Below are 21498 nucleotides of genomic sequence, written 5' to 3'. Positions count from 1 at the left end.
CTTTTTTTAAACTTTTTTTTTACTTTTTTCAATTTTCGAATTTTCCAGAGCGAGTAAAAGATGGCAAAAGTGATCAGAAGTGAGTTTTTTTCTCAATTTTTAGCGAAAAAAACTGTGAAAAATCTAATTTTTCGCACATTTTTACCAATCTGGCCGAACTTTTTGAATTTCTAGGCCACTGAATGGAAATTAGGGGTTTTGGCGGAATTTTTGTTCAAATTTCTCAATTTTCAGCAAAAAAAAGTGGTGGAAAATCGAATTTTTCGTGCCTTTTTAGCCATCTGGCCGAGTTTCTCAACTTGTGGCCGAATGTTTTCAATTTCTAGGCCACCGATTGGAAATTAGCGGGTTTGGCGCCATTTTTGTTCACTTTTTGTGATTTTTAGAAAGCCAAGCCAATTTCAAAGCTAAAATCTTTGAAAATTTCGATAAAAGCGAGAAGAACTATCAAAAAATTCCAGAAAATCTTGAATTTCCAGCTGTAAAAAAAGTTTTCGGATTTTTTTGGGTTTTTCATGAATTTTTGCTTAAAAAATCGATATCTCTGCAAAATTTGAACCCAAAACTAATTGGTGGCCGAACTTTTTGATATTCCAGGCCACCAACCGAAAATTTCGATTTTTTTCGTTTAAATGTGAAATTGTTGAGCCAAAAGTTGCTCTATCTCGGTAAAAACTCCAGTTTTTAGCAATTTTCAATCAAAATCAGTGGAAATTTGGAAAAAAACGGGATTTTTTACCATTTTCAGCCTAAAAAACCTATCGTGGCCGAACTTTTTCAATTTCTAGGCCATCAATCGGGGGCCATAAGGGCCATTTTTGATACTAGAATTTCCAAAAAAAATCTATAAAATCGTGAAAAATGCCAAAAAAAAATTCAGAAACTTTGGAATTTTTGGCATTTTTTTGAATTTTCCATCGAAAATCATGAAAATTTGCGATTTTTCTCAAAATTTCAAATTCCACGTCATTTTTTACCTCTATGACGTCACTCTTGTGCATTTTGTCGTGAAACTCGGGCTTGCGTATTTTTGGGGCTACAGTAACCCGAATTTTACAAAAAAAAGAAATGAAATTTGCTCAATTTTTGCCGATTTTTGCCAATTTTTAGTGGATTTTTAGTGAATTTCTTAGGATTTACAGTGAGTTATAATAGAGTTTTGCCTAAATTTCAGCCAAAATTTTGTTTTTTTTTTCCAGATCGCTGGGTATACCGTACGGACAACAAATGGACCCGCTACTTGCCACGTAGAAATGACGCCGTCAAAGAGTTTGACTACGATAAGAATGGAGCATCTCTCAAACATTATACTGAAGAAATTTCAGAGGAAATGGTGAAAATTTGGAATTTTTTGGACAAAAATTGAGAAATTTCTGAGAAAACCGGAAAATTTACAATTTTTTACAAACAATTTTCATTTAATTTCAAAAAAATTGAGATTTTCAGATTCAGCACGCCGAGAGCTTTCAAATGACCCCCATATTGACTAGGCTACGTGGATTTTGAAATTTCTGGGTCTCGCCACGAAGGTTACTGTAGTTTTCGCGGCGGGACCCAAAATTGTCGCAGACTAGTCGATATGGGTGTCATTTTGAAGCTCTCGGCGTGCAGAATTTGAAATTTTTAATTTCACGGGTTCTACCACGAAATTAAACAAAAATACTGTAGTTTAAAAAAATTTCGAATAAAAAATTTTTTGTTGGAAATTTTTCGCAAAAATTCTTGAAATTTAACTTTATTGTCAAATTTTTAGATTTAGCACGCCGAGAGCTTCGAAATGACCCCCATATCGACTAGGCTACGTGGATTTTGAAATTTCTGGGTCTCGCCACGAAGGTTACTGTAGTTTTCGCGGTGGGACCCAAAATTGTCGCAGACTAGTCAATATGGGTGCCATTTTGAAGCTCTCGGCGTGCACCACGAAATTAAAGAAATTTCTGCAAAAAAAAATTATTTTTTTGGAAATTTTTCGAAATTTTTTTTTTTCAAATTTTCCAGTTCTAAGAAGAAATGCAATTTAAAATGAATTTCAGCGCCCAAAACAAGCGTCAAAACTGTGGATGGCGTGGCTCTACCGTGACACGTCTGCCGAGCCGAAATGGACCAAAAAACACGTGGAAAACCTGTTTGGAGCGGATTTTAAGGTGCAAAACCTGTGATTTTTTGGGTTTTTTTCCGAAAAAAATGCTCCTGGAAATGAGGAAATCGAGCGAAAAACTAGAAAACCCCGAGGAAAACGATAAATTTCGGAATTTTTAGAAAAAATCGAAAAATTTTAGAATTTCAGCACTTTCACAGTATTGAGCACAGCTTTCATTTGACATACCCATATCGGCTAGATTTCATCAAATTTAAAAAATTTTGGGTCCCACCACGAAAACTTACAGTAACCCAGTGGATTTTCGTGGTGGGACCCGAAAATTTTCAAAATTGACGGAATCTAGTCAATATGGGTGTCAAATTGAAGCTCTCAGCGTGCTGAAAGCAAATTTTCTAAAATTTTAGAACAAAATTCTGATTTTGAAAAAATGTTAGGAAAAATAAAATTTCCAAAAAAAAAAAATTTTTTTTTCAAAATTAATATTTTGAAGTTTCATACGAAAATATTTCTCAAGTCACAATTTTACAATTTTATAACGTTTCGCTCGATAAAACACCCAGGTTGCACCATTTTTGGGTCCCACCACGAAAAGCTACAGTAACCCCGTGGGTTTTCGTGGCGGGACCCAAAGTTGGAGTAACCGAGCCGATATGGGTGTCAAATGAAAGCTTCCAGAGAGCTAAATTCGAATTTTCAGGTTATAAAGCCAAATTTATAAATTTAGGAAAAAAAAAATTTGAAAAAATTTCAAAAAAAAATTTTGTCTGCAAATTTTTTTTTCAACGCGAAATTTCTTACTTTTAGTATTTTCACGGTGTTCAGTTCACTGACAGCTTCAAAATGGCCCCCCATATCGGCTAGATTTCGCCATTTTCAGGTCCCGCCACGAAAACCCACGGGTTACTGTAGTTTTCGTGGTGGGACCCTAAAACTTTGAAAAATGACGTAATCTAGCAGATATGGGTGTCATTCTGAAGCTCTCAGTGATCTGAACACCGTGAAAATACTAAAAGTAAGAAATTTTGCGTTGAAAAAAAAATTGCAGACAAAAATTTTTTAAGGGAATTTTTTGAAAAAAATGTTGAAATTTTTTTTGAAAATCAGAAATTTAGCTGCAAAACCTTAAAATTCGAAATTAGCTTATTGAGAGCTTCAATTTGACACCAATATTGACCATGCTAGGTCAATTTTGAAAAATTTCGGGTCCCGCCACGAAAAACTACAGTACCCCCGTGGGTTTTCGTGGTGGGACCCAAAAATGGCGTACCCTAGCCGATATGGGTGTCAAATGAAAGCTCTCAGTGAGCTGAATTCGAATTTTCTAAGATTTTAGGGCAAATTCTGATTTTGAAAAAAAAAATTTCAGAAAAAATGTTTTCCCCAATTTTTCCATGTCCAGGTCGGTCGAATGGAAGTGTTCCGTAACACTGAGCTCATCAACACAGAGCTCTGGAAAATCAAACATCTCATCGAATTGCGACCGGTTGAGTTCAAAAATGGCGTCGAGCCGACCGAAGACGACATTTTTTCGACGAGCCTGGCACCAAATGGACAGTGTGAAGTGATTCAGGGTGGACATGTGGCATCGGAAAATGATTTGAAATTGGCTGATGGGAAGCAGGTAAAAAATTGGAAAAAATGGGAAAAAATCGATAAATTTTGAGCTCAAAAAATCGATTTTTTTTTTTTGAAAAAAAAATTTCCCCAAAACAAAAAAGTTTTTCTTCTAAAAACTCGCTGAAATTGCAAAATTCTGATTTTTTCATACTCAGCGCACTCAGAGCTTCAAAATGACCCCCATATCGGTTATATTCTGCCGATTTTCAAAATTTTTGGGTCCCACCACGAAGGGGTACTGTAGTTTTCGCGATGAGACCCGAATTTGCGGGATTCCAACGATATGTCAAGTTAATACACGTAATAATGAAAATGTATGCACAATATGAAATAAATCCTAAAAACTCGATAAATTTTGAGCTCAAAAAATTGATTTTTTATTTTTTATTTTGAAAAATTTTTACAAAAAAAAATTTTTTTCTGCTAAAAACTCTCTGAAATTGCTAAATTTTCTAATTTCAAAAAGGGGTGCTGTAGTCTTCGCGGTGGGACCCAAAAATTGTAAAATCGACGGAATATAGCCAATATGGGGGTCTTTTTGAAGCTCCCAGTGAGCTGAAAACGAAAATTGAGGTTTTAGCTGAATTTATTTGTTTAAAACAATTTTTTTTGAAAAAAAAAATTTTCAAAAAATTTTTTTAAATTTTTTTTCAAATTCGGTGTTAAGCCTCTTTGACGGAAAAATTCCATTTTATCACCCAAAAAAAATCCATAAACATCAATTAAATCAACCAATTTTCATTGCAGTGGACCCGAAAAGAGCTGGGACGTGACCTCAACAAGAAGTATCACCTATATCAAAGTGTCTACGAGCAAAATGTGCACACACCTAATAATATTACTGTTGTCAAGTGATTATCGATTTTTTGTATCGATTTTTGTCCAATTTTCCAGTTTTCTCCTTGTTTTTAGTTAGTTTTTTTGGTTTTTTTTTCACTGAAATTTTTTGAACTAAATATTTTTTTTTGTTTTTAGCAGTAAATAATTGTTTATTAATATTATTACAGTATTTTGAATGCAATTTTAAGCTGAAAAAACGAAAAAAAAAATCAGATTTTCTTCTTCTCAAACAGCAAAATATCGGCTCCGGAGAGTATTCCCATCCGTCCTCCTCCGACAATTGAGTTCACTGTTCCACACAGAAAAGTTCGGTTAAATTGTTTAAACCCGGCGGGTAATATGCGCAAAATTTCAGCCATTCGGATAGTGTGATCTGGAAAAATTTGAAATTTTGAGAAATTTTTTTTTTTGGAAATTTTTTTTATTTTAAATTTTTTTCAAACTTTGAATTTCAACGTTTTAATTATGAAATTTGAATTCAGCACGCTGGGAGCTTCAAAATGACCCCCTACATGCCCAGGTTCCGACAAAATTGAGCCTCGCTGCGAAAACTACAGTAACCCTGGAGGTTTTCGTGGCGGGACCCGATATACTCAAAATTGACGTAGCCTAGTCACTATGGGTGTTAAATTGAAGCTCTTGGTGTGTTGAACACGAAAATATGGGTTTTATGCAAATTATGTTGAGAAAAATCAGAAAGTTCCCGAGAAAAATATTTTTCCCCTTCGTGGAGGGACCCGGAGTTCTCAAAGTTGGTGTAACCCAGGCATGATGGGGGTTATTTGAAAGCTCCTCTCTGTGAGCTGAATCTGAAAATGTTACTAAAAATTGCAAAAAATCGAGTTTGGAGGAAATTTTTCGCAAAACAAATTTCGAAAAAAAAAAATTTTTTCAAAAAAATTTTAAATCTTTTTAAAACTTACTCACCTATCACTGGACTGCTCACCAACCACATGAACATTGGGCTCGCCGAGAAACAGTAGTGAAAAGCCCGATTTCCGTAGGTTTCCTCCAAATTTTCCCGCTCCACCACAGGCATTTCCCATTTTTCGGCGGCCGCTTCGACTTCTGATTGGGTATGAAGTGATGGCATTCCGCACGCGTATTCCAGATGATGGAGGGTCTGGAAAGCATTTGATTTTTTGGCTAAAAAAAGTTTAATTTTTTTTGTGGAATTTTCAAAAAAAAAATTTTTGGCGAAAATTTTTTTTCTTAAAATCTGTAAAGTATATGTTTTTCAATTTAAAATTAACGATTTTCGCTTGCCGAGAGCTTCAGTTTGACCCCCATATTGGCTACTTTCCGGCAATTTTGACACTTTTTGGGTCCCGCCGCGAAAACTACAGTAACCTTCGCTGCGGGACCCGAAAACTCAAATCTGTCGGAACATAGGCATGATGGGTGTTACTTGAAAGGTCTTGGTGAGCTGAACACGATGAAAATAACAAAACTAGAAAATTTTCAAGTTTGGAGAAAAAATTTTTTTTTAAAGTTTTTTTTAACTTTCTAGAGTACTCACCTTATAATGTTCCTTATTATCCTTGTCATAATCATTTGTCTTTATCAAATCGTATACAATAAATTTTCCTCCCGGCTTGAGCACTCTCTGAATTTCCTTCATAACTTTGTCCAAATTCGGGATATATTTCAGGGAATATATAGCATAAGCAACGTCAAATGTCGAATCTTCTGAAAATTTTGAAATTTTGGGTGAAAACTAGGTAATAATCGATATTAGAAAAGTTTTTAAATTTTTCGAAAAATACTTTTTTTTTTAGAAATTTTTTAAAATAATGTTTTTTTCAATATTCCGATTAAATAATCATTTTTGTAAATTTTCATTTTCAGCATAACTAAAGCTTCAAAATGACACCCATATCAGCTAGGTTCTGCTAGATTTTGAAAACTCTGGGTCCTACCGCGAAAACTACAGTACCCTTCGCTGCGGGACCCAATTATCCAAACTTGTCGGATTCTATGGGTGTCATTTTGAAGTTTAAAATAGGTAAAATTCAGTAGAAATGCCAAAATCTAGATAAAATTCAGAAAATTGGAAAAAAAAAAGTTTTTCCTAAAATTTTTTTTTGGCAAAAAAAATTTCTTACCGCAGATTTTTCATTCGATAACTTACCAAAAGGCATTTTTTGACAATCTGCCGCCACAATTTTACAACGATCCGATATTCCCATATTGGCGAATTTTTCGTTTCCTGGAAGTGAAAAAAAGTTTTTTTAAAAATTGAAAAATTTTGGAAAAACGCAAATATCTCAAAAACTAACAAAGCTAGGAAAAAAATGTCAACTAATGAAATCTAGCCCTTCAAATTTCGCATATTTTGTTAGTTGACAACTTTTCTATAGCTTTCGTAGTTTTCGAGATATTTGAGTTTTAATTTTACAATTTTTTCAAAAAATTCCAAAATTATAATTTTCTCACCAATCTCCGCCTCGTTCGGAGCAATTGTGACGCCTGTCAACTTGGCTCCGAAATCAGCAATATCCAGCATAACTCCACCAATTCCACATCCAATATCCAGACAATGCACATTTTCCGACAATTCCAGCTTTTCAGCAATGTGGCTGAAATTTTAAAATGTTTTTCTTGTTTTTTTCTCCATAATTCAATTTTTCCAATTTTTAATATAAAAATCGTAATCAGCGTGTCACGAGCTTCAAAATGACCCCCTTATCGACTGTGTTCCATCAATTTTGAAAAATTAGGGTCTCGCCGCGAAAACTACAGTACCCCTTCGTGGTGGGACCCTAAAATCTAAAAATCAACGGAATATAGTCGATATGGGTGTTATTTTGAAGCTGTGTGTGCGCTGAATATGAAAAATTTGTAATTTAGCAATTTCAGGAAGTTTTCAGGAAAAAAAATTTTTTTTTGGGTGAAAATTTTTTTTTTTTTCAAAAAAAAAATGGAATCAAAATTAGTATCAAATAAGAGCTCTCAGTGAGCTCAATTCAAATTTGATAACTTCCAAAATTTTCATCATACATTCTCAAAGTTACAGTAGAAAAACGCACCAGTGAAGAGACTTCAACGCCTCCTCAAGCTTTTGCCCCTCGAATTTCGGCGGTACAAAATGAAAATTCCCGCCAAAATACTCATCGATTACAGTACTCATAACACTGTAATAGTGTGACGTCACTTCCAAATGATCTCCAGTTTCCAGAGCTTTTTCGTACAACGTGTCGTGCTCCGACTTGAAATTTGTCTGAAATTTTTTTTGGGGTTGGTTTTGAGCAATTTTTAATTGAAAATTCGTATTTTCCGTAGTTTTTTACCCCTGAACCCCAATTTTCGCGCCGAAAACTCGTAATCGGTGTTTGCGTACTTTCGAAGCTACAGTACTACTCTGTAAATTTTACTAAATGCTTAAATTGCCTATGAAATTGCGGAAAATTCAGTTTTAAGCATGACATTGCGTTAAAATATTGATTTTTCTGCATTTTGTCGTAAGATCTGGTGTGTTGAAGTGTTTGCGTACTTTTGAGGCTACAGTATCCCGCGAAAGTTGAATTTAGCGTAGGAAAGTCGGAAAAAAGTGTTTCAGGGGTAGAACTTGACGACGAATCTGATTTTGATACTAATTTTAAGTTAAAAAATTTAAAAAAAATTGATGTTTTTCCAAAAAAAAAAATTTTCAAAAAAATTTTTTTTTCAATTTTTTTTTTCCGGAAAAGTAAATACCTTTCTTATTATAAAACTATTATTGACATTGTCATTAACAAGGTCACAATAATTATTTGTTCTTCACCAATTTTCGGCGGCGGCGCAAATAACAGAAAAAAGTAGGTCAAATTCATTTCGTCACCTTATATTCCGTTGGTTTCAATAAAACAGAAGAACACGAAGGGTTTCGTACTGATAAGATGTGATAGTACATAATAACATTAATAAGAAATAAATGTACTTTTGGGGGGGAATTTTAAAAAAAAATTGAAAAAAAAAAATTTTTTTTTTGAAAAAATTTTTTTGAGTTTTTTTTTTTTTAAAGTACCATAACTTTTCTCATTTTTAAGATTTTTTTTATAATTTTTAAAGCAGATTGTAGATAAATATTTTATTCAAATAAAAAGTTACAATCGTACTAAAAAAATGTTGAAAATTTCAAAAAATAAAATTTTTTTTGGAATAAAAAATTTTTAGAAAAAATCCTATAACTTTGCTCATTTTTAAGCTATAAAAATGTTTTTTTAAACAAAACAAAGAAAAATCTTCGCATTTTTATTGCATTAATTAAGACTTAAACAAAAATAGGTCGGAATTTCAAATTTTTGGGAAAAAATTCAACTTACCAAATCGTGACGCCGAAAATGGGTGAGAAGCTTCAAAAAGTTGGCATTCATATTGATGGACATGTTTATAGACGAAGAAATTGGCTGGAAATCTGAAAATTTGAAAAAAAAACATTTCGAACAAAAATTTTCTGAAAAAAAAATTTCGAAAAAAAAAATTTTTTTCGAAAATTTTAAATTTTTCCTAAAATCTCCAATATACTAATTAGCACCTAACAAAGCCAATTTCACACTTTAAAACTCCCCAAAAAGCTCCTTTATACGACTTTTTCCAGCCAATTTGTACCACTTTTCTATTTGCTCAGTGACTACAGCGTCAAAAAGGTCAAAAAGGTGCGAATTTCTTATCAAATGATGATTTCTGCTCAGTTTTGCAAACAAAATTGCCGGATTTTCATCCAAGAAATGGGTGACTGTGTCATATTGGATAGTTTTCACTAGCACCCCCGCCAGACTCCGCCTAGTTTCGGGAAAAAGTGAAAGTTCAAGTGGTCAGAGGGATTGGAGACGGGTGAAATGTAGTTGACATAAACCTAAAGCAAATTGGAAGCATTTTGACACAAAAATCATAAACTCATGAGAAACTCTGAAAAATGAGCCAAATTATTATTAATTATTGTGGCTTTGCAGAAAAATTTCGATTTGTCTCGGTTTTAATGGAATTTTTTGAATTTTAACACAGAAGAAGGATTTTGACTACGTTTTGTTGAATTTTTCACAAAAAAAAACTTCAAAACCCCCTCTAAACTAGCCATAATCCACCAGCTTTAAAAAATCGATTTAAACTACCGCGTAAAGACATACAACGACACTCCGGAATCCCGCAGGCGCGTGTTCTTTACCGTAAATCCACACTCCGAATTTATTCTTATTTATTCGAATTTTCATCGATTTCACTCAATTTCCACTGTTTTTCTCGATTTTTTCATTTTTTTAATGATTTTAGTTGAAAAATGGCTTTAAATTTCTGGAAAAGCAGTCATTGGTAAGTAAATCCCATTGAAAAACCCAAAAAAATCCCATTTTTTCCAGCCAACAATGGATTTTCGATAAAACCGAGATTTGGAAGCAACGCGCCGAGGATATGAAGATTTATAACGAGGAAGAGTACAATCGATTGAATATTTTCTGGGCGAATTGTAATTTTTCCTTACTTTTTCCTCGAAAAAATCGATAATTTTTGGTTTTTTTTCAGTTATAACCGCCGTCGCCACAGAAGGAGCCCACTCACAGGCAAATGTTGGATGTAAACTCCGTCAACAGGTTATTGCAACTGCGATTATCTATTTTAAGCGATTTTATCTAAGGTTTATTCGGAAAAAAATGATAAAAAACCTGGAAAAACGTCGAATTTTTCAGGCAATCGTTCCGTGACATGTGCCCATTCCTCGTAGCCTCTACAGCATTATTTTTAGCGTGTAAAGTTGAAGAACACACTACGTTGAGCGTCTCAAGCTTTCTGAAAAATACAGCTATCGTTTGTGCGTTTTTACGACGGAAAAATTGCAAAAAATTGGCAGAAAAACGCGGAAATCCGGCTGAAAATTGGAAAATTTAGTGAAAAATAGGCTTTTGAACCGAAAAAACACCCGGAAAAAACATCAATTTTTCACTTAAAAACCGCTGAAATCCAAATTTTTCAGCTAGAAACTCTAAAAATCACCTCAATAACCAAAAAAAAAAAACAGTTTTTGAGTCAAGTTTTGTCTCAAAAAAATTTGAAATTCCACTCTTGCAGCTCATTTTCCGCTTATTAATCCAAAAAATCGCCTGAAAATCGATTTTTAAGCTGAAAAACTCGAAAAACTCGAAAAATTTGCCTCTTTTTCACTCAAAAATTCGATGCTTTCCTAAAAACGCCAAAAATAAAAAAATTACGGCCAATTTTCAGAAAAATTTAATTAAAAAAACTAAAAACGCCCAACTTACCAGAAAAAAACCCGTTTTAGTCCAAAAAATCGCCTAAAAATCAAATTTTCCACTTAAAAATTCGATTTTTCTGTTAAAAACGGTTAAAAGTTCAGGAAATACCCATAAAGACCCGTTTTAGTCCTAATATTCGTCTAAAAATCGTTTTTTGTGTGGAAAAATCGGATTTTGTCAATTTTTAACCTGAAAAATTCGATTTTTCGCTAAAAACGCCGAAAATTTCAAAAATTCGATAAAAAACTCGTTTTCACTTCAAAAAAATTGCCTGAAAATCTATTTTCGACAGAAAAAACCAAAATTTATCAATTTTCCACTCAAAAATTCATCTTTTTTTTGCTAAAAAAACCAAAAACTTAAGAAAATTTAATTAAAAACCCGGTTTACTTCAAAAAATCGCCTTAAATCAATTTTACCCTCAAAAATTCAATTTTTCTGTTAAAAACGCCAGAAATTGTAAAAAATTCGACCAAAAATGCGTTTTAGTCCAAAAATCCACCTGAAAATCAAATTTTCCACTAAAAAATTCAATTTTTCTGCGGAAAACGCCGAAATGTTCAGAAAATATTCATAAAATACCCCTTTTTAGTCCTAAAATCCGTCTAAAATGTAATTTTTCTGCTAAAAACGCTAAAAATCACAGAAAATTAGAATAAAAACCTCTTCTTAGGCCAAAAAATGGCCTAAAAATCAAATTTTCTAATCAAAAATTCAATTTTTCTTTTAAAAAACCAGTTTTTCAGCAGAAACAACAGAATTTTGTCAATTTTCCACTCAAAAATTCAATGTTTATGCTAAAAAATACCCAAAATTTCGAAAAATTCTATTAAAAACGCGTTTTACTTCAAAAAATCGCCAAAAAATCAAATCTCCCACTCAAAAATTCAATTTTTCTACTAAAAACGTCAAAAATTCGATAAAAAACCCGTTTTAGTCCAAAAATTCGTCTAAAACTCAATTTTTTCTACTAAAAATGCAAAAAATTTCAAAAAATTCGAAAAAAACCCGCCTGAAAACCAATTTTCCCCTCAAAAATTCGATTTTTCTGCTAGAAATTCTAAAAATTTCGAAAAATTCTATTAAAAACGCGTTTTACTTCAAAAAATCGCCAAAAAATCAAATTTCCCACTAAAAAATTAATTTTTCTACTAAAAACGTCAAAAATTCGATAAAAAACCCGTTGTAGTCCAAAAATTCGTCTAAAAATCAATTTTTCTCTCAAAAATTCAATTTTTTCTACTAAAAATGCAAAAAATTTCAAAAAATTCGGGAAAAAACCCCGTTGTACTCCAAAAAATCCGCCTGAAAACCAATTTTCCGCTAAAAAATTCAATTTTTCTACTAAAAATGCAAAAAATTTCAAAAAATTCGGGAAAAAACCCCGTTGTACTCCAAAAAATCCGCCTGAAAACCAATTTTCCGCTAAAAAATTCAATTTTTCTACTAAAAAACCCATAAATTGTCCGAAAAAACGCGTTTTACTTCAAAAAATCGCCAAAAAATCAAATCTCCCACTCAAAAATTCAATTTTTCTACTAAAAACGTCAAAAATTCGATAAAAAACCCGTTTTAGTCCAAAAAATCGCCTAAAAATCAAATTTTCCCCTCAAAAATTCAAATTTCGCGCCCCTAAATCCCTTCATTTTTCAGTGCCAAAACGATGGGGAGTGACATTTGAGACGACATCGACAAAAAATGGAGTTGTCTACGATTCCGAGTTTATTCTCGTTGAAATTCTTGATTGTTGCCTTGTTGTACATCATGCATCACGTCCAATGTTTGAATTATTAGAAGATTTGAAACAATTTACTCAACAATCAACTATTGCTAATCAACCTATTAAAGGTGCCCCCCCCCCCCCCCCCGGGAAATTTTTGATAAAAACTGTGAAAAATTGGAGAAATTGCGATTTTTCCAGGAAAAATTGGGAAAAAAATCGATAAAAATTGGAAAAATTTGAATTTTTTGAGAAAAAAAAAGGAAATATCTGAAATTTTTTAGGGAACAGTGGAATTTTTTTGATTTTTTTTTTGAATTTTTTGGTGAAAAAAATGGAAAATTGTGGAATTTTTAGTGAAAAATTGGAAAATTTTGAATTTTTCAGTAAAAAAGTGGAAAATTTGGAAAATTTTGAATTTTTAATGAAAAAATGGAAAATTTTGGAATTTTTAGTGAAAAATTGGAAAAATTAAATTTTTTAGCGAAAAATTCGATTTTTAAGTGAAAAATCTAATTTTTTTAGTTAAAAATTGGAAAATTTTGAATTTTTAGAGAAAAAAAAAGGAAATATCTGAAATTTTTTAGGGAACAGTGGAATTTTTTTGATTTTTTTTTTGAATTTTTTGGTGAAAAATTGAAAAAAAATTGGAATTTTTGGGTGAAAAATTTGGAAAAATTTGAATAATTAGGGGAAAATTGGAAAAAATTGGAATTTTTTAGTGAAAAATTGAAAAAATTAGAAATTTTGAATTTTTTTAATGAAAAAATGGAAAATTTTGGAATTTTTAGTGAAAAATTGGAAACATCGAATTTTTTTTGAATTTCTTAGTGAAAAATTGGATTTTTTAAGTGAAAAATCTAATTTTTTAGTTAAAAATTGGAAATTTTTGAATTTTTTGAGAAAAAAAAGGAAATATCTGAAATTTTTTAGGGAACAGTGGAATTTTTTTGATTTTTTTTTTGAATTTTTTGATGAAAAATTGAAAAAAATTGGGATTTTTTCGTGAAAAATTGGAAAATTTTGAATTTTTCAGTAAAAAAGTGGAAAATTTGCAATTCAATTTTTGAAGAAAATTTGATTTTCCCCTACAAAAAATATGCCAAAAATTAGGAAACCTCAATTTTTTCGAAGAATTTTTCGGAATTTTTTTCTTAAAAATTTAAAATGTTTTTAAAACAAAACTGAATTTTCACAAAAAAAATCCTAATTTTTCACGAAAAAATTCCAATTTTTTTTTCAATTTTTCACCAAAAAATTCAAAAAAAAAATCAAAAAAATTCCACTGTTCCCTAAAAAATTTCAGATATTTCCTTTTTTTTCTCTAAAAATTCAAAATTTTCCAATTTTTAACTAAAAAATTAGATTTTTCACTTAAAAAATCCAATTTTTCACTAAGAAATTCAAAAAAAAATCCATTTGTCCAATTTTTCACTAAAAATTCCAAAATTTTCCATTTTTTCATTAAAAAAATTCAAAATTTCTAATTTTTTCAATTTTTCACTAAAAAATTCAAATTTTCAAAAAAAAATTCCAATTTTTCACTAAAAAATCGAATTTTTCCAATTTTTCACTAAATATTTAAATTTTTCCAAATTTTCCACTTTTTTACTGAAAAATTCAAAAATTTCCAATTTTTTTCAATTTTTCACCAAAAAATTCAAAAAAAAAAAATCAAAAAAATTCCACTGTTCCCTAAAAAATTTCAGAAATTTCCTTTTTTTTTTCTCAAAAAATTCAAATTTTTCCAATTTTTTCAATTTTTCCCAAAATCATTCAAAATTTTCCAATTTTTAACTTAAAAATTAGATTTTTCACTTAAAAAATCCAATTTTTCACTAAAAAATTCAAAAAAAATTCGATTTTTCCAATTTTTCACTAAAAATTCAAAATTTTCCAATCTTTCACTAAAAAATTCGATTTTTCCAATTTTTCACTAAAAATTCCAAAATTTTCCATTTTTTCATTAAAAAATTCAAAATTTCTAATTTTTTCAATTTTTCACTAAAAAATCCAATTTTTCACCAAAAAATTCAAAAAAAATTCGATTTTTCCAATTTTTCACTAAAAAATCCAAAATTTTCCATTTTTTCATTAAAAAATTCAAAATTTCTAATTTTTTCAATTTTTCACTAAAAAATCCAATTTTTCACCAAAAAATTCAAAAAAATTCGATTTTTCCAATTTTTCACTAAATAATCCAAAATTTTCCAATCTTTCACTAAAAAATTCGATTTTTCCAATTTTTCACTAAAAATTCCAAAATTTTCCATTTTTTCATTAAAAAATTCAAAATTTCTAATTTTTTCAATTTTTCACTAAAAAATCCAATTTTTCACCAAAAAATTCAAAAAAAATTCGATTTTTCCAATTTTTCACTAAAAAATCCAATTTTTCACCAAAAAATTCAAAAAAATTCGATTTTTCCAATTTTTCACTAAATAATCCAAAATTTTCCATTTTTTCATTAAAAAATTCAAAATTTCTAATTTTTTCAATTTTTCACTAAAAAATCCAATTTTTCACCAAAAAACCTCCATTTTTTTGCAGATCTGGAAGCAATTGAAGCTCAATGTCAAAAAGTGGCAAATGATTCGCTAAGATGTGATGTTTCATTGATTTTTCCACCACATGTCATTGGATTATCAAGTATTATGGTTGCAATGGAATTAATGGGCCGTGGAGAAGAATTGGAAGCTTGGCTTGTCGAAGTTGACACTGATTTTGAAAAGGTCTCGGATTTCTACCGGAAAATTGAGATTTCCCGTGAAATTCTACCCAATACTCGAGAAATTTGCCAATTTTTAGAGAATTTGCAAGAAAATCCAGCAAATTCCGCGAAAATAGACAATTTTTTAAGCATTTTTAGCCGAAAAAAAGTTGGTGGCCTAACTTTTTTACTTTCTAGGCCACCAATAGGAATTTTCGAACATTTTTCTTTAAATGTGGAAAACCCCGAGTTTTTTAACCCATTTTGCCAATTTTCAGCCGAAAAATGATGGTGGCCTAACTTTTTGCAATTTCTAGGCCACCAATCGGAATTAAGGGAATTTTTGTGATTTTAGAAAGTCAAGAACGGAAACTTTGACATTTTTGGCATTTTCTTGAAAATTGAACTCAAAAATTGCAAAAACCTGAATTTTTGTGCAATTTGAGCTGGAAAATCCCCGAAAATCGATGCTTCTGTGATTTTCAGTGAAAAAAAACTGAAAAATCGAATTTTTCGGACCTTTTTACCCATGTGGCCGAGTTTTTTGGCTGATGGCCGAACTTTTGTAATTTCTAGGCCACCGATTGGGAATAAGGTCATTTTTTGAACTTTAACGTTTTTTTTTGTGTTTTTTACTGAATTTTTGATTAAAAAAATCGAGTTCTCTGCAAAATTTGAACCCAAAAACTAATTGGTAGCCGAACTTTTTGGTTTTCTAGGCCACGTGTCAAATTAATTTTCAAAAACTGGAATATTGCCCACTTTTTGGCCAACAAACCGAATTTTTAGTCGAAAAATCGGATTCTCGGTGGTTTTTGGAATTTGGTGGCCGAACTCTTTTGATTTCCTAGGCCACCAATCCGAAAACTCTGAGTTTTCGTTCAAATTTTGAAATTTTCGACGGTTTTTTTCGGCGGAGAATCGCTTTTTAATCGAACTCTGCATCTAAAACCGAATTCTATTCAGTTTTTGAATTTAAAATCAATTGGTGGCCCGAAATTGGATTTCTAGGCCACCAAATTTCTGAGCATTTTCCCCTGTGACTTTTGTGCCTCTACTCGTATTGTTTGCAGTAAAAATTGTATTTATTCACATTTTCAGTCATAAATTGGCTGAAAATGTGAATAAATACCGTATTTCTGCCAACAATTTGACAATAGAGCACATTTGTCACTCGGAGATGCGGAAGCTATGCCCAAATTTTCATTTTTCCCGGAAACTTTGGATTTTTATGATTTTTTTTCCAGGTAACCGACTGCGTTGAGCAAATCTACAAAATGTACACACTTTGGAAGTCATTTGATGAGAAAGAAGAAGTGAAGAAGTTGATGGCGAAATTGCCGAAACCGAATCAGCAACCGCCCCCGCAACAGCAGCATCAGCACCAGCAGGGATATCATTTGTAGAATTTTCTGGAAATTTTTTGTATTTATCGATTTTTTACTGTATTTTTTGTAAATATTTCCCAATAAAACTATTCCTTGAATTTTTCTAACATTTGCACCGATTTTCACAGATTTCCATTGCGAAATTCGAGCTCCCCGTCACTTTTTACGCCTAAACTCAAATTTCCAGGCGTTTGGCACTAAAACTCGCAAAGTTGTGCATTTTGTCGTAAGCTCTGCGGTGTTTGCGTACTTTTGGAGCTACCGTACCCCTCGAAATCCAAATTTTAAGCTAGAAACCTAGAAAAATGCTTGCCAGGAGTCAAATTACATGGAGAATCCGATTTTGATATTGATTTTTTGAAATTTTCAGTTTTAAGGCGTCGATTCTCAGATTCTTGAGGTTTTCCAACATTTGCACCGATTTTTACAGATTTCCATTGCGAAATTCGAGTTTTCCGCCACTTTTCATCCCAGAACCCAAATTTTCAGGCGTTTGCCACTAAAACTCGCAAAGTTGTGCATTTCGTCGTAAACTCCGCAGTGTTTGCGGACTTTTGGGGCTACCGTACCCTTCGAAATTCAAAATTTGAGTTAGAAACTTAGAAAAATGCTTCCCAGGGGTAAAATTACATGGAGAATCCGATTTTGATAATGATTTTTTGAAATTTTCAGTTTTAAGGTGCCAATTTTCAGATTTTTGAGGTTTTTGAACACTTTCAATTTTTTTCAGATTTTTGTCACGAAATTCGAGTTCACCACCACTTTTTACGCTTGTACCCAAATTTTCAGCCGTCTGGCGCTGAAATTCGCAAAGTTGTGCATTTTGTCGTGAGCTCTGCGGTGTTTGCGTACTTTTGGAGCTACCGTACCTCAAATTTTATGCTAAGTTTCTAAAAAATGCTTCCCAGGTGTGAAAATTGATGGGAAACTCGAATTTCGTATTAGTTTTCCGAAAAAATTAGTTTTAGGTTTCGAAAACACGAGCATTCGTGATGAGACCTGTTAAACCCGAATTTTGAGCAAGTACGCGGAGGCTAGTCAATATGGGACTCATTTTGAAGGGCTCAATAAGCTGAATTCAATTTTTTATGTGTGAAAAGCAGAAAATTGAGCAATTTTGAAAAAATTGGAATAATTTGTTAATAATTTTTTTGCAATATTTTTTTTTCGAATGTAAGCTTTTGTACATCTAAAACATCAAAACACAGTAGATTTTCTAAATTTTTTAAAAGAAAAAAAGCTTCTAAAAAACAAAGGGGAAATTCGAACAAATGTACGACGTAAAAGTATCGGATTTCTCTTGAAAATGAGTTAAAGCTCACTAGACCATGAAAAATGTTGTAAACGGCTTCCTGGCAAAAAGAAATTAGGTTTTTTGGCACATTTTTGGATTTGGGATTTGAAAAAAAAAAATTTTTTTAATTTTTTTTTAATTAAAAAAACAATTTTTTTTTGAAAATTTTTTTTTTTGAAAATTTTTTTTTCGAGATTTGTTTCAAAGTTTTTTGGCAATTTTTTCAGTTTCCAAATGAGCTTCATTTACGCTATAATAACCAAAAATGTTCGAGGAAAATAATAAGAAAATCCGCTGAAAAAATAAAAAATTTGGCCAATTTTCAAAAAAAAAGTGTTTTTTCTGTCAAAAATGAGTATTTTTTGTATTTTTTTTTTCACTTCATATTCAAATTTTTATTTAAATTTTTTGAAAACTATATATGCATCGTATTAAAAAAAAAAGTGTTTTAAGGAACAAAAAACAATCAAAAAATAATTAAAAATATTTTTTATCGAAAAAGTGGAATTTCAAGTCTTTAAACTCACATTTTTCAGATTTCCATGCCAAATTTGAATTCTCATTTTAATTTTACATCTAAAACATTTTTTTCCAAGCTTCTAGCTCAAATTTTGAATTTCGAGGGTTACGGTAGCCCCAAAAGTACGCAGACACCTGATTTCACGACAAAATGCACAATTTTGCCAAACTTGCTAGCTAAGCTTTGAAAAAACGAGGTTTAGTGCAAAAAATGACAAGAAGTTGGTGATATTTTCTTCAAAAACTTGCGGAAAATTGAGAAAATTCGGATTTCGAAAAATCTCCAAGTTTCAGTTTTAAAGCTAAAATTTTAGAATTTTATTTATAAATTTGAATTCCTTTTTATTTTTTGCGCCAGATACACGGTTTTTTCTAAATTTCTAGCACAAAAACGGCATTTCCAGGGGTACGGTAGCCCCAAAAGTACGCAGACACCTGATCTCACGACTAAATGCACAGTTTTGCCAAATTTGCTGGATAAGTTCTGAAAAATGGGTTTAAGCCTGAAAACCAGTGAAAAATTTGATTTTTATATTGATTTTCCGAAATTTTTGACGGTAAACTGCTGAAATTGAATTTTTTTCCAAAAAATTCGATTTTTTATCTTTCTTCCAAAGACCTTATAAAAAAGAAAAAGCATGCGTGCGCTTGAAACCTAATTTCCGTTCTTCCATTTCCCATCAAAACTCAGTCCACACACACACAAAACATGCAAATTAACTCGATTTTCCCCCACTTGATTTCCTCCCATTTTTTTTTGACGAAAAAAAGTCCCAAAAATGAGGAAAAATTGAGAGAAAAAAGAGTTCCTCAACTTCCGCCTCTTCATCTTTTCGGCATTTTTCCTGATTTTTGTCCAAAGAGAAATTGCCAGTGACAAGTGCTTTTAACCTTTTTCGTTTGAAAAAATATTTGAAAAAACGTAATTTTCTGGAAAACCACTGAATTATCGATTTTTCCTTCAAATTTTCAAATTGCTCTCCATTTTTTACACCTATTAGCTTTTTTTCCGGGTTTTAGCGTCAAATTTGACAAAACTGTGCATTTTGTCGTAAGATCTGTGGTGTTTTGCGTACTTTTGAGGCTACCGTCGAAGTTCAATCTTTGAGCTAGTAACTTAGAAAAATGCTTTCCAGCTGTAAAATTACATGGAGAATTCGATTTTGATATTGGCTTTTTGAATTTTTTGTTTTAAGGCTTCGAATTTCAGATTTTTGAGGTATTTAAGTACTTTCAAAGATTTTTTCATTATGAAATTTGAATTTTTCGTCATTTTTCAGCCCGGAACTCCATTTTTCAGACCGAAGGCTCTGGAATCAGCAACAAAACACTCCCACTGGGTAAAATTTCATGGAGAATCCGATTTTGATATTGATTTTTTGAAATGTTTAGTTTTCAGGTTTCGAATTTCAGATTTTTGAGGTTTTTAAATACTTTCAATTTTTTTTTAAATTTTCATCACGAAATTTAAATTTCCCGCCTAATTTGAGGCTAGAGCCAGGAAGAAAGAAAGTAAGGTGTAAAAAAAAAGCGAGAGAATTGGAAAATAACTTTATAAATTTGTAATTTACGTAGTTTTAGAAATAAAAATCCAATTTTTTCCCGAAATTTCCGAAAAAATTTTTTTAGCTCAAAATCAAAATGAAACTTCTAGCATGTCGTTTTCTGCTCATTTTCCCATCTAAACAACCAGAAAAAGTTTCACTTTCCCCTCAGGGCACGGAGCTTAAGCGTCTGCTCCAGGTTTTGCTCGAAACTTTTCAATTTGCCCCGGTGTGGTCCAATTCTGTCAGAGCAATTGAAAATCTGCTTGTTTTTCTCATTATTTTCCTTGTTTTCCGCTCCTCCTTAAACTTATTCCCCTCTCCCTTCTTATTTTTCAGTCACAAGACCTTTTTTTGTTTTCAGGAAATTATTTTCTAGTTTCCAGACCTGAAAAGCGTTGTATTTTAAGATTTTCATTGTTTTCAGCTCATTGAGCCCTTCAAAATGACCTTGTCTAGATTAACTAACTTCGGATTGTCTAGATTAACTAATTTCGGAAATTTTGGCTCCTGCCACGAAAACCTCTTGGTGTACTGTAGTTTCAGAAGGAACTTTGTTTTTTTTTGAATTTTTCCTGTAAGAATACGTTTTTAAGTACATTGTGCAGCAAAAATAAGCAAAAAACCTCAAAAACTGCAAAAGTTATGAATTTTCAAAATTTTTCAAAAAAGTTTTTAAAAAATTTGAAAAATTTTGGAGTCTCGCCACGAAAAAAAGCCGGGGTACTGTAGTTTCAGAAGAAATTGTATGTTTTATATTTTTTCCTGTAAGAATAAGTTTTCAGGTACAGTGTGCACCAAAAATTAGCAAAAAACTCAAAAATTGACAAAGTTATGATTTTTCAAAAAATTTCCAAATAAGTTAAAAAAAATTTTTTTGAAAAATTTTGAAAATTCGCAACTTTTTCGAAAATTCTTATTTTTTCTGCATTTTTTAGTATACTATAATAAAAAAATACCCGCTTAACGAATAAAATTAAAATTTCTTCAAAAATATTTGAAAACTACAGTACCCCAGGGATTTTCGTGGCGGGACTCAAAACTTTTGGGTTAAAGGGAACCTAGTCAATATGGGGGTCGTTTTAAAGGCCTTGGCGAGCTGAACACATTGAAATTGACAAAATCGAGCATAATATCAAAATTGTGAAAAATAAAAATAATTTCCCAAAAAAAAGTCCAAAAAAAAACAATTGTTTTTTGTTGGAAAAAATTTTGGAAATTTTTCGTATACGACCGCAAATTAATGGTTTTCATCTGTCATTTTCCGCACTTTTTCTGTCCAGGCTTCACCTCTCATCAAAGCTTCAAACAGAGAGAAATTCAGAGAAAAAGAGCCCCGCCCCCATCCACTTCTTTTTTGTCTTTAGCGCCGCCGAGTTCTGTGCTTCTATGTGCTCAATTATTCTGTTGCACACACACTACGACGACTTGAATCAACTTGACACATTCATGTGACTTTTTTTTTTAGTTTTAGAGATTTTTTTTTAGAAAAAAAAATTCAGAAAAAAAACTTTGTTTTTTTTGGCTCAAATTTTTTT

The 21498-nt window shown here is 31.4% G+C and overlaps 3 protein-coding genes and 1 non-coding gene across 4 annotated transcripts; 2 read left to right on the top strand and 2 right to left on the bottom strand.

Annotated features, from left to right (window-relative positions):
• Positions 1 to 48: 48 nt before the first annotated feature.
• On the top strand, positions 49 to 4714 carry mrpl-30 (39S ribosomal protein L30, mitochondrial). Its single transcript, NM_065149.7, has 5 exons — positions 49 to 79; positions 1200 to 1333; positions 2034 to 2144; positions 3501 to 3722; positions 4466 to 4714. The coding sequence occupies exons 1-5, from the start codon at positions 61 to 63 to the stop codon at positions 4571 to 4573; spliced, it is 594 nt and encodes a 197-aa protein (NP_497550.1). The 5' UTR covers positions 49 to 60; the 3' UTR covers positions 4574 to 4714.
• On the bottom strand, positions 4689 to 8954 carry strm-1 (Sterol 4-C-methyltransferase strm-1). Its single transcript, NM_065148.7, has 7 exons — positions 8863 to 8954; positions 7588 to 7778; positions 6995 to 7137; positions 6690 to 6767; positions 6078 to 6247; positions 5486 to 5681; positions 4689 to 4931 (listed from the first exon to the last, which is right to left on the bottom strand). The coding sequence occupies exons 1-7, from the start codon at positions 8923 to 8925 to the stop codon at positions 4768 to 4770; spliced, it is 1005 nt and encodes a 334-aa protein (NP_497549.2). The 5' UTR covers positions 8926 to 8954; the 3' UTR covers positions 4689 to 4767.
• Positions 8955 to 9802: 848 nt separating this feature from the next.
• On the top strand, positions 9803 to 16699 carry cic-1 (Cyclin-C). Its single transcript, NM_065147.7, has 7 exons — positions 9803 to 9847; positions 9895 to 10001; positions 10058 to 10169; positions 10222 to 10343; positions 12439 to 12633; positions 15056 to 15237; positions 16463 to 16699. The coding sequence occupies exons 1-7, from the start codon at positions 9816 to 9818 to the stop codon at positions 16619 to 16621; spliced, it is 909 nt and encodes a 302-aa protein (NP_497548.2). The 5' UTR covers positions 9803 to 9815; the 3' UTR covers positions 16622 to 16699.
• H14E04.7 lies at positions 15368 to 15417 on the bottom strand. Its single transcript, NR_052139.1, has one exon. It is a non-coding gene; the product is annotated as an Unclassified non-coding RNA H14E04.7 (non-coding RNA).
• Positions 16700 to 21498: the final 4799 nt, after the last annotated feature.

Source organism: Caenorhabditis elegans, chromosome III (assembly GCF_000002985.6).
Source record: "Caenorhabditis elegans chromosome III".
NCBI lineage: Eukaryota > Metazoa > Nematoda > Chromadorea > Rhabditida > Rhabditidae > Caenorhabditis > Caenorhabditis elegans.
The sequence above is the reverse complement of the archived record's forward strand: the minus strand, read 5'-3'. Positions and strand labels throughout refer to the sequence as shown.

Coding starts and splice junctions, on each gene's coding strand:
- strm-1 (NM_065148.7), bottom strand. CDS start 8,925: ATGTCCATCAATATGAATGCCAACTTTTTGAAGCTTCTCACCCATTTT. Junction 6,248..6,689: donor TTGTCAAAAAATGCCTTTTG/GTAAGTTATCGA, acceptor CAAAATTTTCAG/AAGATTCGACATTTGACGTT. Junction 5,682..6,077: donor ATAATAAGGAACATTATAAG/GTGAGTACTCTA, acceptor AATGCTTTCCAG/ACCCTCCATCATCTGGAATA.
- mrpl-30 (NM_065149.7), top strand. Junction 1,334..2,033: donor AAGAAATTTCAGAGGAAATG/GTGAAAATTTGG, acceptor AATGAATTTCAG/CGCCCAAAACAAGCGTCAAA. Junction 2,145..3,500: donor TGTTTGGAGCGGATTTTAAG/GTGCAAAACCTG, acceptor TTCCATGTCCAG/GTCGGTCGAATGGAAGTGTT.
- cic-1 (NM_065147.7), top strand. CDS start 9,816: ATGGCTTTAAATTTCTGGAAAAGCAGTCATTG. Junction 10,344..12,438: donor GAAAAATACAGCTATCGTTT/GTGCGTTTTTAC, acceptor TTCATTTTTCAG/TGCCAAAACGATGGGGAGTG. Junction 15,238..16,462: donor TTGACACTGATTTTGAAAAG/GTCTCGGATTTC, acceptor TTTTTTTTCCAG/GTAACCGACTGCGTTGAGCA.